This window comes from Bos grunniens, chromosome 13, assembly GCF_055505025.1.
Source record: "Bos grunniens cultivar Pamir isolate PY7600 chromosome 13, Bosgru_T2T1.0, whole genome shotgun sequence".
In the NCBI taxonomy this organism is placed as follows: domain Eukaryota; kingdom Metazoa; phylum Chordata; class Mammalia; order Artiodactyla; family Bovidae; genus Bos; species Bos grunniens.
In genome coordinates, this window is record NC_141177.1 from 59,209,278 (window position 1) to 59,224,271 (window position 14,994).

Sequence of the window (14,994 nt, forward strand, 5' to 3'; positions counted from 1 at the left end):
AAGGTCCCTAACAACTGTGTCTGAGAAGGTGTCATCATCTGTTCCCTGTCTTTGAGGTGATACTACTTACGACTCTTGGAATGCCTTTTTTGGGGAGGGGTGGGTAGTGAGGCTTGTAGGATCTTATTAATAGTTCCCTGATCAGGGATTGAACACTGGCCCCCAGCAGTGAAAGCCTGAAATTCTAACCCTTAGGCCACCAGGGAACACTCTATGAAAGTATTTTGAGCATCTTTTATGTGTCACATGCAATGCCTGTTCCACTTATACAAAGATAAATAAGGCCCTTCCCTGGAGATGATCATAATCTGTGAGACAGAGATAGATATACAATAACTAGGAATAACAGAGACATCCCTGGTGGTCCAGTGGCTAAGACTCCATGCTCCCAATGCAGGGGGCCAGGGTTTGATCCTTGGTCAGGAAACTAGATGCTAAGAGTTTGCAGGCCACAAACTAAAGATCCTTCATGCCACAACAAAGATTGAAGATCCTGTACATCACAACTGAGATCCAGTGCAGTCAAATAAATAAAGATTAAAAATAAAAGAACTTAAACAAACTTCAGTCAGTCAGTTCAGTTGCTCAGTCGTGTCCAACTCTTTGCGATCCCATGAACTGCAGCACGCCAGGCCTCCCTGTCCATCACCAACTCCCGGAGTTTACTCAAACTCACCTCCATTGAGTTGGTGATGCTATCCAACCATCTCATCCTCTGTCGTCTCCTTCTCCTCTCACTTTCAATCTTTCCCAGCATCAGGGTCTTTTCAAATGAGTCAGCTCTTCGCATCAGGTGGCCAAAGTATTGGAATTCCAGCTTTAAAATCAGTCCTTCCAGTCAACATTCAAGACTGATTTCCTTTAGGATGGACTGGTTGGATCTCCTTGCAGTCCAAGGGACTCTCAAGAGTCTTCTCCAACACCACAGTTCAAAAGCACCAATTCTTTGGTGCTCAGCTTTCTTCACAGTCCAACTCTCATATCCATACATGACTACTGGAAAAACCATAGCCTTGACTAGACAGACCTTTGTTGGCAAAGTAATGTCTCTGCTTTTGAATATGCTGTCTAGGTTGGTCATAACTTTCCTTCCAAGGAGTAAGCATCTTTTAATTTCATGACTGCAAAAAAAAAAATAATAATAATAATTTCATGACTGCAGTCACCATCTGCACTGATTTTGGAGCCCAAAAAAATAAAGTCAGCCACTCTTTCCACTGTTTCTCCATCTATTTGCCATGAAGTGATGGGACCAGATGCCATGATATTTGTTTTCTGAATGTTGAGCTTTAAGCCAATTTTTTCACTCTCCTTTTTCACTTTCATCAAGAGACTTTTTGGTTCTTCTTCGCTTTCTGCCATAAGGGTGGTGTCATCTGCATATCTGAGGTTATTGATATTTCTCCCAGCAATCTTGATTCCAGCTTGTGCTTCATCCAGCCCAGTGTTTCTTATGGTGTACTCTGCATATAAGTTAAATAAGCAGGGTGACAATATACAACCTTGACATACTCCTTTTCTTATTTAGAACCAGTCTGTCCCAAAAACAGACTAAACAGAGTTAGTCATTGATTTACTTGATAAATACTTAAGTAAACACCTACTATGTGGATGGCATGCATTGTCCTGGGGATACAAGGATGAATAAGATACAGATTTTATACATCAAAATCAGTCATATTAAAGCAGAATTTATAATTTCCTCTGGCCTCCCAAAAAACTTTGGTTACATGCAATTATTAGGTTTCTTTGGATAGGTGTGGTATCCTTGAAAGAAGTTTGATGAAAGTCAAGGTTAGCTATTTCCCCACAACCTTGCTTTCAGCTTACAACAAAAGCATCTCAGACATTGATTTAAACAAACACTCAAAATATAAAAACAAAACTAAAACAAATTAAAAAGAGAGAGAGAAAGAGAAATAAAAAGCACTCATGAGTAAGCAGAGCCCAAATAGTTTATGCAACCTGGTTCAGAGAGGCTCACAAAGTCCCACCTTCCTGTTCTTTCAGGTGTTCTGACTAGGTGTGGACGGTTTCTTTGGTAACTTTCCAGAAGCAATATTCTAAGCCCTTCCAGTGGGGATGAGGAAACTATGCAGCAAGGGCTAGACAGAAGGCTATCAGAGGATCAAGCCTGATTCCTCAGGGTTTAAGTTACAACCTTCCTGAGGTTCTTGTGTACTATTCCTGCAAGCATGGGAGGATTTCGGAACGATTTTGGCTGACATATCTTGGAGATCTTTGAAGTCACCAATTCAAGCCTGCTTCCAACATCTACCGTGATAGTCAGTAAACCATAACATTCAATAAAAACCCACTGCTGACATTTAGTGTATTAACTGGCACAACATGGCTTGTTGGTCTACAGCCGTTAACAACAGAGCCTGGAGTAGTCCCTCCTGTCACGTGGGCTTCCTGATTTAAGCGACGGTGGGTGGACCATCCCTGGGCTATGTGTCAGCACCTTGGTTATATGCTATAGGATAACCCATGTTATATGAATATAATACCTCTCAGTGTGCACTAGGTAAATAAACATACATCGGGAGACTAACAGCCTGAGTTTCATGCTACTATATTCACCTATGTCCATCATTCTTCTCTCGTTCTCAAAATTGCTAAATTTGACACTTTTTTCTACCACTTTTCCCAGATAGGGTTTGAAGCTGAAGTACAATGACGAGTGCCTGTGTTGCAGTTATAGGATGTCAATGAGCTGAGCTCACTGCCCAGGCAAAGCCTGACTTGCAGGTTTCTTGTGGGAAAAGCCTTGCCTCTGAGTCTGGTCCATGAGAAGCTGAATCTGAAATGAGATGCCAGTCCAGGTTCAATGCACGATGCTGGATGCTTGGGGCTGGTGCACTGGGACGACCCAGAGGGATGGTATGGGGAGGGAGGAGGGAGGAGGCTTCAGGATGGGGAACACATGTATACCTGTGGTGGATTCATTTTGATATTCGGCAAAACTAATACAATTATGTAAGGTTTAAAAATAAAATAAAATTAATTAAAATAAAGAAAAAAAATAAAAAAATAAATCCTTATTTTATCAGTTCATTAGGTCAGGCTACAGGGGAATACTCACACCAATCAAAATCACAGTTTTGCTGCCTAGACCAAGTTTTCTTGGTAATCTATGTACCTGTAAGTCTGAAATAGTTATTGGCAAGCTGCCTTGTGACACCGGAAAAAGAACAGAAATAGATGGTAATATGTGAGTATTTTATTCAAGTTATGGAAAAAACATAACTTGGATAAAATACTTTAACTTGGATAAAAATAATCTCATGAGTGTTCCACATCTCATGAGATCAGATCCCTCTATGATCTGCTGAAACAGAGCCCCCTGAACAAATTTTGGTCTGATAAATTTTTATTATACCTTATTTCACTGATTCTAAGATTCACATTTTTAACATCTTTCAATATATTGCATGAAATATGTTAACTGCCTTTTTATTACTCTCCATTCAGACTTCTACCTTTCCTGAATCACCTCACTATATTGTAATGAACATTACAGACATCTTGTGTCCCAACCATGAAGATACATTCTGGTCACATGATCAGACCTGGAGATTTCCCAAATTCCCTTCATCCCAAGGTACATAAATCTTCTCTCAGATGGACTCTTTTTTTTTTTTTTTGGCCTGTGCCCTAAGGTTGGGTGAATCTTAGTTCCCTGACTAGTGATCAAGCCTGTGCCCCCTTCAGTAGAAGCTTGGAGTCCTAACCACTGGACCACCAGGGAATTCCCACCTCAGATGGATTCACTTCTGCAAATGGCTAAACTCTACCATTTTCTTCACATTTTTATTGATCTCCCGTTTAAAGATCTAAACTTAGCTTTAAATAGATGATACCTTTAGTACAGTGGTCAAAAACATTTGGCGGTAAGATCTAAAGCCCATATATCAAAGTTACTCCTGTCCAAACTCCCTATCAAGGTTCTTATCTTTGTTTTCAGCTTTAGCCAGGCAACAAACACTTATTGATGCACTTTTACAAGAGTTGACATGTTATCTCATTGAAACAAAATTTAACACATTAACATGATTGAGTCTCAGGAGTTTTTCCATGAAGGATTTAATACCATAATATTGTCATTGCTTCTTAGGTGGCTCAGTGATAAAGAATCCATCTGCCAGTGCAGGCGATGCAGAAGACTCAGGTCAATCCTGGGTCAGGAACATCCCCTGGAGTAGGAATTGGCAACCCATGCCAGAATTCTTGCCTGGGAAATCTCATGGAGAGAGGAACCTGGCAGGTTGCAGTCCATGGGGTCACAAAGAGTTGAACACGACTGAGCAACTGAGCACACACACATGTCCTGGAACTCTGGTTTTGGATGAAGCATGACACAAAAGAAGTTTACATAACAGAGCCTGCACCACATAATCATAGATTACAGCTGATGATAAAAGAAAAATAAGCACTTTACATAGGATGACGCTCTAGAAAGAATTTAAATTACAAACCTACACTGAAACCCTCTCGGCTTTTACTAGGCTGTAGAACTGATAATATCCAACTGCAATATATAAATTACTATGTTTAGAGCCAGCACTTGACTCTTAATCAAATCCTCATGCTATTTAATCTGAGATGTTAACACTTTTAATAATTGGTAGGTGATCTTTTCATATAAGGACACATTATATTTATATATGGTTCAGAGAAGCACTTGAAAATTTACAGTTGGAGCCCAAGTCCTATTAATTTAGCAAGTAAAAATTATTGTAGCTAATGAAATATTCAACTTTTTAAAAAATGGAAAACTTTAAAGAATACATTCCTCAGTGTGGTTTAGAAGGAAAGAACACACTCTCTGAAGGCCTGGGCCTGGTTAGCACTGGATTTGCAGTGTGTTCTATGCTTTCTGCTTTTCTTGCTTTATGGATTATTCCCAATCACCCTGGGAAAGGTTGATTCTCTTGTCTATAATGGTGAAAAAAGAGAGGCTCAGAGACGTTAAAACAAAAACAGAAAATTTGTCCCATATACTAAAGCAAGTTTCAGAACTACTACTTTTTTGTCTTAACGTTTAACCCAGAGCTCATGAGCTTTCCACTAGCAACTATCAATGAATTAAATATGTGATACAAAAGGTCTGCATTTAGTATGATAAATACTCTGACAGTGCCAACCCCAGGTATTGAAGGCGGGAACGTGATGCCAAATGAACAATTTTACAAGTCAGAACACCTGAGAGATCAGTGTAAGTAACTGCTAAGAAGTGTTATGTAATTAATAGTTTCAAAAACAACATCATTATAACTTGGTCTCCTAGACACTGAAATCGGAAGCTCCTTGATATACTATATAGCATGGCTTCAAACAAAAAGGTTTTGTTCAGTACATGTTTTTGTGGGAACAGTGTAACTATGAAGCCCCTTTAGGTCAACAAACACAGGACAGAGCTGACCAATGACTATGAAATCTATCCTGAGACGATCTCCCTCAGTTTCAAAACACTTATTTAGCACTGCATTAGCAAAATACCCAACAGCTTGTAAGTCTTTTCCCTATCTTGACCTGGGTTCTGAACAGATTAGGCTTTTTACTTTAACTTGGAATTTAAGTCATTTTAAAAAATTCACCTGCATTTAGGTAAAATAAGAATTCACCTAAGACAAGATAATCTATCTATCTATCTATCTATCTATATATACACACACATACATATTATACTTAAATATATTTTTTAAATACTCTTTTGATTAATAGTAAAATTCTCCTAAGTAGACTTAGAAGTTAGACTTTGAAAAGAAAAACCACCATAGGGATTTCCCTGGTGGTGCAGTGGCTAAGACTCCACGCTCCCATTGCAGGGGGCCTAGGTTCATTCCTTGGTCTGGGAACTATATCTCACATGGTGCAGCTAAGACTTCGAGTACTGCAACTAAAGATCCCATGCACAAATAAGACCTGGCACAGCCAAAGGAATAAATTAAAATTAATAAAATTTTAAAAAGCCCCTATACAGTAAAAGTAGCTCTTTTTCTCTTTCCTTCAACTTCCAGAAGGAAAATGAACCTTCATGGAAGATTATCTTGGCACTGTTTATGAACTTTGTCGGGCATTTGGGTCTTTTCACCTTTGTCTTTAAGAGTAGTGATAATGTTACAGTGATTTATTATTTGTATTTTGAGCTTCAAATATCAGACTAACTTATTTTTACATGATTATTATGAGATAGAAGAAAATATTTTGTTTTCCTGTGGATAACAGTTTGATATGCTTCATTCTAAATTGAAATTATTTAGTTCTAAGACCAGGCAATCTGATCACATGGACCACAGCCTTGTCTAACTCAATGAAACTAAGCCATGCTGTGTGGGGCCACCCAAGATGGACAGGTCTTGATGGAGAGTTCTGACAAAATGTGGTCCACTGGAGAAGGGAATGGCAAACCACTTCAGTATTCTTGCCTTGAGAACCCCATGAACAGTATGAAAAGGCAAAATGATAGCATACTGAAAGAGGAACTCCCCAGGTCGGTAGGTGTCCAATATGTTACTGGAGATCAGTGGAGAAATAACTCCAGAAAGAATGAAGAGACGGAGCCAAAGCAAAAACAACACCCAGTTGTGGATGTGCCTGGTGATAGAAGCAAGGTCTGATGCTGTAAAGAGCAATATTGCATAGGAACCTGGAATGTTAGGTCCATGAATCGAGGCAAATTGGAAGTGGTCAAACCGGAGATGGCAAGAGTGAATGTCGACATTTTAGGAATCACCAAACTAAAATAGACTGGAATGGGTGAATTCAACTCAGATGACCATTATATCTACTACTGTGGGCAAGAATCCCTTAGAAGAAATGGAGTAGCCTTCATAGTCAACAAAACAGTCAGAAATGCAGTACTTGGATGCAATCTCAAAAATGACAGAATGATCTCTGTTCATTTCTAAGGCAAACCATTCAATATCACGGTAATCCAAGTCTATGCCCCAAACAGTAATGCTGAAGAAGCTGAAGTTGAACAGTTTTTTGAAGAACTACTTGTAGTTCTTTTAGAATTAACACCCAAAAAAGATGTCCTTTTCATTATAGGGGACTGGAATGCAAAAGTAGGAAGTCAAGAAACACCTGGAGTAACAGGCAAATTTGGCTTTGGAGTACAGAATGAAGCAGGGCAAAGTCTAATAGAGTTTTGCCAAAAGAATGCACTGGTCATAGCAAACATCCTCTTCCAACAACACAAGAGGAGACTCTACACATGGACATCACCAGATGGTCAACACCGAAATCAGACTGATTATATTCTTTGCAGCCAAAGATGGAGAAGCTCTATACAGTCAGCAAAAACAAGACTGGAAGCTGACTGTGGCTCAGATCATGAACTCCTTATTGCCAAATTCAGACTTAAATTGAAGAAATTTGGGAAAACCACTATACCATCCAGGTATGACCTAAATCAAACCCCTTACGATTATACAGTGGAAGTAAGAAATAGATTTAAGGGACTAGATCTGATAGACAAAGTGCCTGATGAACTATGGATGGAGGTTCGTGACATTGTACAGGAGACAGGGACCAAGACCATCCCCAAGAGAAAGAAATGCAAAAAAGTAGGATGGCTGTCTGAGGAGGCCTTACAAATAGCTGTGAAAAGAAGAGGAGCCAAATGCAAAGGAGAAAAGGAAAGATATACCCATTTGAATGCAGAATTCCAAAGAATAGCAAGGAGAGATAAGAAAGCCTTCCTCAGTGATCAGTGCAAAGAAATAGAGGAAAACGATAGAATGGGAGAGACTAGAGATCTCTTCAAGAAAATTAGATATACCAAGGGAACATTTCCTGCAAAGATAAAGGACATAAAGGACAGAAATGGTATGGACCTCAGAAGCAGAAGATATTAAGAAGAGGGGGCAAGAATACACAGATGAACTGTACAAAAAAGATCTTCATGACCCAGATAATAATGATGGTATAATCACTGACCTAGAGCCAGACACCCTGGAATGTGAAGTCAAGTGGGCCTTAGAAAGCATCACTATGAACAAAGCTAATGGAGGTGATGGAATTCCAATTGGGCTATTTCAAATCCTAAAAGATGATGCTGTGAAAGTGCTGCACTCAATATGCCAACAAATTTGGAAAACTCAGCAGTGACCACAGGACTGGAAAAGGTCAGTTTTCATTCGAATCCCAAAGAAAGGCAATGCCAAAGAATGCTCAAACTACCACACAATTGCGCTTATCTTACACGCTAGCAAAGTAATGCTCAAAATTCTCCAAGCCAGACTTCAAGAATACATGAACCATGGACTTCCAGATGTTCAAACTGGATTTAGAAAATGCAGAGGAACCAGAGATCAAATTGCCAATGTATGCTGGATCATTGAAAAAGAAGAGAGTTCAAGAAAAACATCTATTTCTGCTTTATTGACTATGCCAAAGCCTTTGACTATGTGGATCACAATAAACTGTGGAAAATTCTGAAAGAAATGGGAATACCAGACCACCTGACCTGCCTCTTGAGAAATCTGTATGCAGGTCAGGAAGCAACAGTTAGAACTGGACATGGAACAACAGACTGGTTCCAAATCGGGAAAGGAGTACATCAAGGCTATATACTGTCACTCTGCTTATTTAACTTATGTGCAGAGTACATCATGAGAAACTCTGGGCTGGATGAAGCACAAGCTGGAATCAAGATTGCCGGGAGAAATATCAATAACCTCAGATATGCAGATAACACCACCCTTATGGCAGAAAGTGAAGAAGAAATAAAGAGCCTCTTGATGAAAAGTAAACGAAGAGAGTGAAAAAGTTGGCTTAAAGCTCAACATTCAGAAAACTAAGATCATGGCATTGAGTCCCATCACTTCATGGCAAATAGATGCGGAAACAGTGGAAAGAGTGGCTGACTTTATTTTTCTGGGTTCCAAAATCACTGCATATGGTGACTGCAGTCATGAAATTAAAAGACGCTTACTCCTTGGAAGGAAAGTTATGACCAACCTAGACAGCATATTAAAAAGCAGAGACACTACTTTGCCAACAAAGGTCCATTTAGTCAAGGCTATGGTTTTTTCAGTGGTCATGTATGGATGTGAGAGTTGGACTATAAAGAAAGCTGAGCACCAAAGAATTGATGGTTTTGAACTGTGGTATTGGAGAAGACTCTTGAGGGTCTCTTGGAATGCAAGGATTTCCAACAAGTCCATCCTAAAGGAAATCAGTCCTGAATATTCATTGGAAGGACTGATGCTGAAGCTGAAACTCCAATACTTTGGCCACCTGATGCGAAGAGCTGACTCATTGGAAAAGACCCTGATGCTGGGAAAGATTGAAGGCGGGAGGAGAAGGGGATGACAGTGGATGAGATGGTTGGATGGCATCACCGACTCAGTGGAGATGAGTTTGAGCAGACTCTGGGAGTTGGTAATGGACAGGGAGGCCTGGTGTGCTGTGGTCCATGGGGTCACGAAGAGTCAGACACGACCGAGCCACTGAACTGAACTGAAGACCAGGCAATGACATGTAGATGATATCAGAAATATGTTTGCTATCATATCAGGGCGGTACATAATTTAAAATAAAGGATAGCAACAATTTCACTCTAAGGAACTTCTCTTATTATTGTAGAAACAGTAATAATGAATTCCACACAACACCTTATAACTTAGTGACTTACCTGGTGGGCCTTACCTGGTTAAGCTTCCCCATTGCCAGTGCAAGGGACACGTCTGGATCCTTGCTTGGGAACCAAGATGGATCCCACATTCCCCAAGACGAGACCAAGGAAATAATAAATACGGTATAGTTTAAAACAATGCATTGGTTCTGACACTTTATGTTAAATATGAATTTTAACCCTTTTAGTTTCTGTAAATAAATTTTTGTCCACAAACGCCTACGTTTATGGGCAAGTGGTAGGTATAGGCAATTCATCAACTGCCTGTTTCCCTCTTATTATGGGATTGCTCTGAGAACCCAGGGCTCATTATGTAAAGGGCGTCCTTATTAGCCAGGTGCACTATTTTCCATCCTCCTGGAGGTTTGACCTTTAGCATTGGGCGGAAGGTCACTAAAACGAAGACTGTGGAGCACCGTTGAAAGTAGCCTGCAGAGGGTTGTTGACGCAGAAACACAGCTCAGGAATCCACGCCCCTTAGTGCATGGGCCTTGCAGGAGGCTGAGCTCTGAGCTTTCGCACAGGAGAAGGCACAGAGGGTTCGGAGCGTGGTGGGCTGCCGCCGTGTTATCTTCAGGAGTCCAGCTTTCCTGGGGACACGTCAGCGGCGGCCTGGTCCATACACGTCCAGGACAGGAAGTCCTGAACCAGGTGGGCAGTGGAAACGACAGTCGGGCGACTGCCGGCCCGGCAGACCCCAGGCTTCCAGCCGCGCCAGCGCCCCGGGATTCTGGCGCAAGGCCGGTTGCCCGGGAGTCGCCATGGCAACGGACGCCGGGTTCTGGACTCCGCGGGCGGCGCATGGCCTAGCGGCCACCTCCGCGTCTCCCATGGAGGTCTGTGGCGACTCGGCGCCCGAGACCGAGGAGTGCTGGAGGATTATCAGGAATCTCGAGTCCACTCTTGAACAATTTCGGCTCAGTCCCAGGTGACCGGCGCGACCTGCAGCGCCCGGGCCCGTGCCCCTGCCGGCGCTCCACCGCTCCCGGGTTCTCTAGCTCCAAGCCCCCAGGCAGCTGTTTTGATATCTAAATATACTACCGTGTACCAAGCACGGACTCTAGGGCCAGACTGCCTGGGTTCAAATCCTCCTGACACTCCAAGGGCCCAAGACTTGGGCGAGTTAGTCAACTTCTCTGTGCCGCCTTATCTTTTCAGGAAAACAGCCAAGATGGTGGTGCACAGCGCCTCCTTCATAGTTCATAGCGAACATTCAATGAGTCAATCTGGAAGATCGACATACAAATAGGGTACATAGTATCGTGCAAGTGTTTGCCAATATAATTATCTTGTTTTTGACCCTTTTGGACAGTTTTTTCATCTTATAATCCTTTGCCCTCCTCTGTCCCAGTTTTATTTGGATAATGTAGACCTGATGCTTGGGGTGGGGGAACTGGGAGGGAGGTATTTTTCTTTCTAAAAACCTTTTGAAATCCCGTAAATGGCCCTCACTAGGTTAACTGCTCTAGGTGCCCTAAGACAGGGACCCTCGTGGTGCCAGGTGGGCTGGCTGAGACACCAGCCCTGCAACTGGCGTCTCTCTAGGGTAGGATGAAGGGCGCAGAGCCCCGTGGTGGGGACTGACGCAGTGAGATGGCGCTGCCAGCCCAGCTGCCCCCGCTGAACTGTGTTAAGTGAGTGCCTTTGTGAAAAGAGATGGGGATGCACTCAGAACCCGGTTGATTGGTGGTGTGAAAGCACATATTGGCGGTAGCGGATGGTGGGCACGGTGTTGAACTGCTCTAGTTGTTGACTAAGAGAGATGACTTCCTACCGTGGATTCCTTGGTGTTCCTGGTGGTGAGCTTCTCCAGCAAAATGCACTGGCTGTGCTCAGCAGCCAAACTGACAGTGCCTGGGGCTCAGTCAGTGCTTGTTGTCTGAATAAAGGAGCTGTGGCTGCCCCTGTGAGTTTCTCTTCATCGGCAGGACCCAGGCCAGCTGTTGGTGCTCTGGTATCTGGTGTGCGTGAGAGAAGCTGCAGTCTTGGGGTGAGGAGAGAATCAGGCACTGGGGAGGCACCAGTCAACAAACCGACAGAAGCCTGTCCTTTCTGAAGTTTACATCCTAGGCAGGAAACCAGCGATAAATAAGCCGACTCAGTAATAAAGTCAGTTAAGTGGTGGTGAGTGCTAAGGAGGAAACAGAGCAGAAGAAATAACGTGTGGAGTGGAGAAGAGGGTTGTAATTTTATTTTTTTGGTCATACCATGTGGAGTGTGGGGATCTACCAAGGATGGAACCCAGCCTCCTGCATTGGAAGTGCTGAGTCTTAACCTCTGGACCACCAGGTAAGTCTTACAGGGCTATAATTTTAGATTCTGTGTTCAAGGAAGACTTCTTGGAAATGACTTTGGGAAGAAGAACTGCAGACTTGAGAGGGGGACCTTTCTGCTCTATCAGGGAGCAAGTGTTCCAGGCAGAGGACAAGAAGTAAAGGAGAGTGGGCATAGGTGTCACGGGACCAGCAATGAGGCTGGTGTGGCTGGAGAAGAGTGATGGAGGAGAGCTCAGAGGTGGATGGTGCTCATGGTGTGGAACCCAGATCACTGTAAGGACTGCAGCACTGACCTTGAATGAGGTGGTCAGATGTGGTTGTTCCAACACCCCCAAGCAATTCTCTAATTCTCAGCGGACAGTGATTGGGTGTGTCTTGTGGTTTGCTTATTTATGTATTTTACTTAAAATATGGTTGCTGTACAATATTATGTATTATAAGTCACAGGTGAACAATAGAGTTACTCCTAATTTTTAAAGGTTATACACCATTTATAGTTATTATAAAATGTTGGCTGTATTCCCCATGTTGTACAGTATATCCTTGTAGCTTACATCAGTTCAGTCCAGTCGCTCAGTTGTATCCAACTCTTTGTGATCCCATGGATTGCAGCACACCAGGCTTCCCTGTCCATCACCAACTCCCAAAGCTTGCTCAAATTCATGTCCATCGAGTTGGTGATGCCATCTAACCATCTTATCCTCTGTCGTCCCTTTCTCTTCCCACCTTCAGTCTTTCCCAGCGTCAGGGTCTTTTCCAATGAGTCGGTTCTTTGCGTCAGGTGGCCAAAGTATTAGAGTTTCAGCTTCAACATCAGTCCTTCCAATGAACACCCAGGACTGATCTCCTTTAGGATGGACTGGTTGGATCTCCTTGCAGTCAAAGGGACTCTCAAGAGTCTTCTCCAACACCACAGTTCAAAAGCATGAATTCTTCAATTCTCAGCTTTCTTTATAATCCAACTCTCACATCCATACATGACTACTGGAAAAACCATAGCTTTGACTAGAGGGATCTTTGGTGGTAAAGTAATGTCTTTGCTTTTTAATATGCTGTCTAGGTTGGTCAGAGCTTTTCTTCCAAGGAGCAAGTGTCTTTTAGTTTCATGGCTGCAGTCACCATCTGCAGTGATTTTGGAGCCCCCCAAAAAGAAAATCTCTCACTGTTTCCATTGTTTCCCTGTCTATTTGCCATGAAGTGATGGGACCGGATAGTTTGTAGTACACTGCTTAATCCCCTACCCCTATCTTGCCCCTCCCTCTTTCCCTCTCCCCACTGGTAATCCTGGTCTGTTCTTGTGTCCTGCAGTTTACCTGGAGAGAGTGTCACATTCACAGGTTAAGGGCTCAGCCCCACAAGACTGTCCCTGTCCTCCTTGAGAGGCTAATTGCAAGTCCAGGTTGTCACCTGTGCTTTTGACAAGCAGGGCTAGCTCAGAGGTTCCTGGAGTTCAGTTAATTTGCTACAGTGGCTCATAGAACTCAAGAAACCAGTTTACTTACTTGCCTACTGGTTTATTACAAAGACTATTAAAGGACATGAATGAACAGCCAGAGGAAGAGATACATAGGGTGAGGTCTAGAAGGGTCTGGGGCACAGGGGATTCTGTCCCTGTGGAGTTTGGGGTACACCCCATGAATTCATTCTTGTTTACCAACCTGGAAGTTCTCTAAACCCTATAATTCAGGGATTTTTATAAACTCTTCATTACACGGGCACAATTGACCGAATCATTGACTTTTTGTGATTGATTCAACCTCCAGCCCTCTCTGGCAGTGAGGTTGGGGGAGGTGGGATTGGAAGTTCTATCCCTCTCCTTCTGGTTGGTTCCCCTGGCAACCACCTCCATCCTCAGGGGCTTTTCAAAAGTCACTTCATTAACATAAAAGCGGGTGTGGTTGAAAGGGGCTTCTCTTGAATAGCCAAGGACACCCAGTTCACCTTTTCCCCTATTTCAGAAAATGAGGACAGCAGACCAAACATTACAATAAAAGATTCTCTCATTGTGCTTGTCGCTTAGGAAATTCCAAGGGTTTGGGCTGCTGTGAGGCAAGAAGCATGGATGAAGACCAATATATGTATATTGTATATATATACATATAGGGCTTCCCAGGAGGTGCAGTTGGTAAAGAATCCAATGAGTCAGGAAGATTCCCTGGAGTAAGAAATGCCAACCCACTCCAGTATTCTTGCCCGGAAAATTCCATGGACAGAGGAGCCTGGTAGGCTACAGTCCATGGAGTTGCGAAGAGTCAGACACGACTGAGCAACTGAGCGTGCACATATCTATATCTATAAAATTATAAAACACACTGCAAAGATGGGAAGATATGAGGGGAATGGAGCAGAGGAATCACATTATCTGGTTTATCTGTCAACCAAATTATTCTGGCTATTGTTTTGATATTAGACTCTAATGAGGGGAAACAATGGAAACAGTGAGAGACTTTATTTTCTTGGGTTCCAAAATCACTGCAGATGGTGACTGCAGCCATGAGATTTAAAGATGCTTGCTTCTTGGAAGAAAAGCTATGACCAACCTAGACAGCATATTAAAAAGCAGAGACATTACTTTGCCAACAAAGGTCCATCTAGTCAAAGCTATGGTTTTTCCAGTAGTCATGTATGGATGTGAGAGTTGGATTATAAAGAAAGCTGAGCATCAAATTGATGCTTTTGAACTGTGGTGTTGAAGAAGACTCTTGAGAGTCCCTTGGACTGCAAGGAGATCCAACCAGTCCATCCTAAAGGCAATCAGTCCTGAATATTCATTGGAAGGACTGATGCTGAAGCTGAAACTCCAGTACTTTGGCCACCTGATGCAAAGAACTGACTCATTGGAAAAGACCCTGATGCTGGGAAAGATAGAAGGTGGGAGGAGAAGGGGACACAGAGGATGAGATGGTTAAATGGCATTACCGACTTGATGGACATGAGTTTGAGCAAGCTCTGGGATGGGTGTGCTGCAGCCCATGGGGTGGCCGAGTCAGACACAACTGAGTGAGGACGGGCAGAAAGAGGGAAACCAGTTAGGGGACTACGACAATAAGCCTCGTGGAAAATGACTGTGAT

General features: G+C 42.7%; 1 protein-coding gene across 1 annotated transcript in view; it reads left to right on the forward strand.

Annotated features, from left to right (window-relative positions):
• The first annotated feature begins 10,411 nt into the window (after window positions 1-10,411).
• The window catches only part of C13H10orf67 (chromosome 13 C10orf67 homolog), a 101,309-nt gene continuing 96,726 nt past the window's right edge, over window positions 10,412-14,994 (forward strand). Inside the window, exon 1 of the mRNA XM_086334466.1 lies at window positions 10,412-10,574. Coding sequence (XP_086190592.1) covers window positions 10,477-10,574 — 98 coding nt within the window. The 5' untranslated portion in view covers window positions 10,412-10,476. The remainder of the gene's footprint in view (window positions 10,575-14,994) is intronic.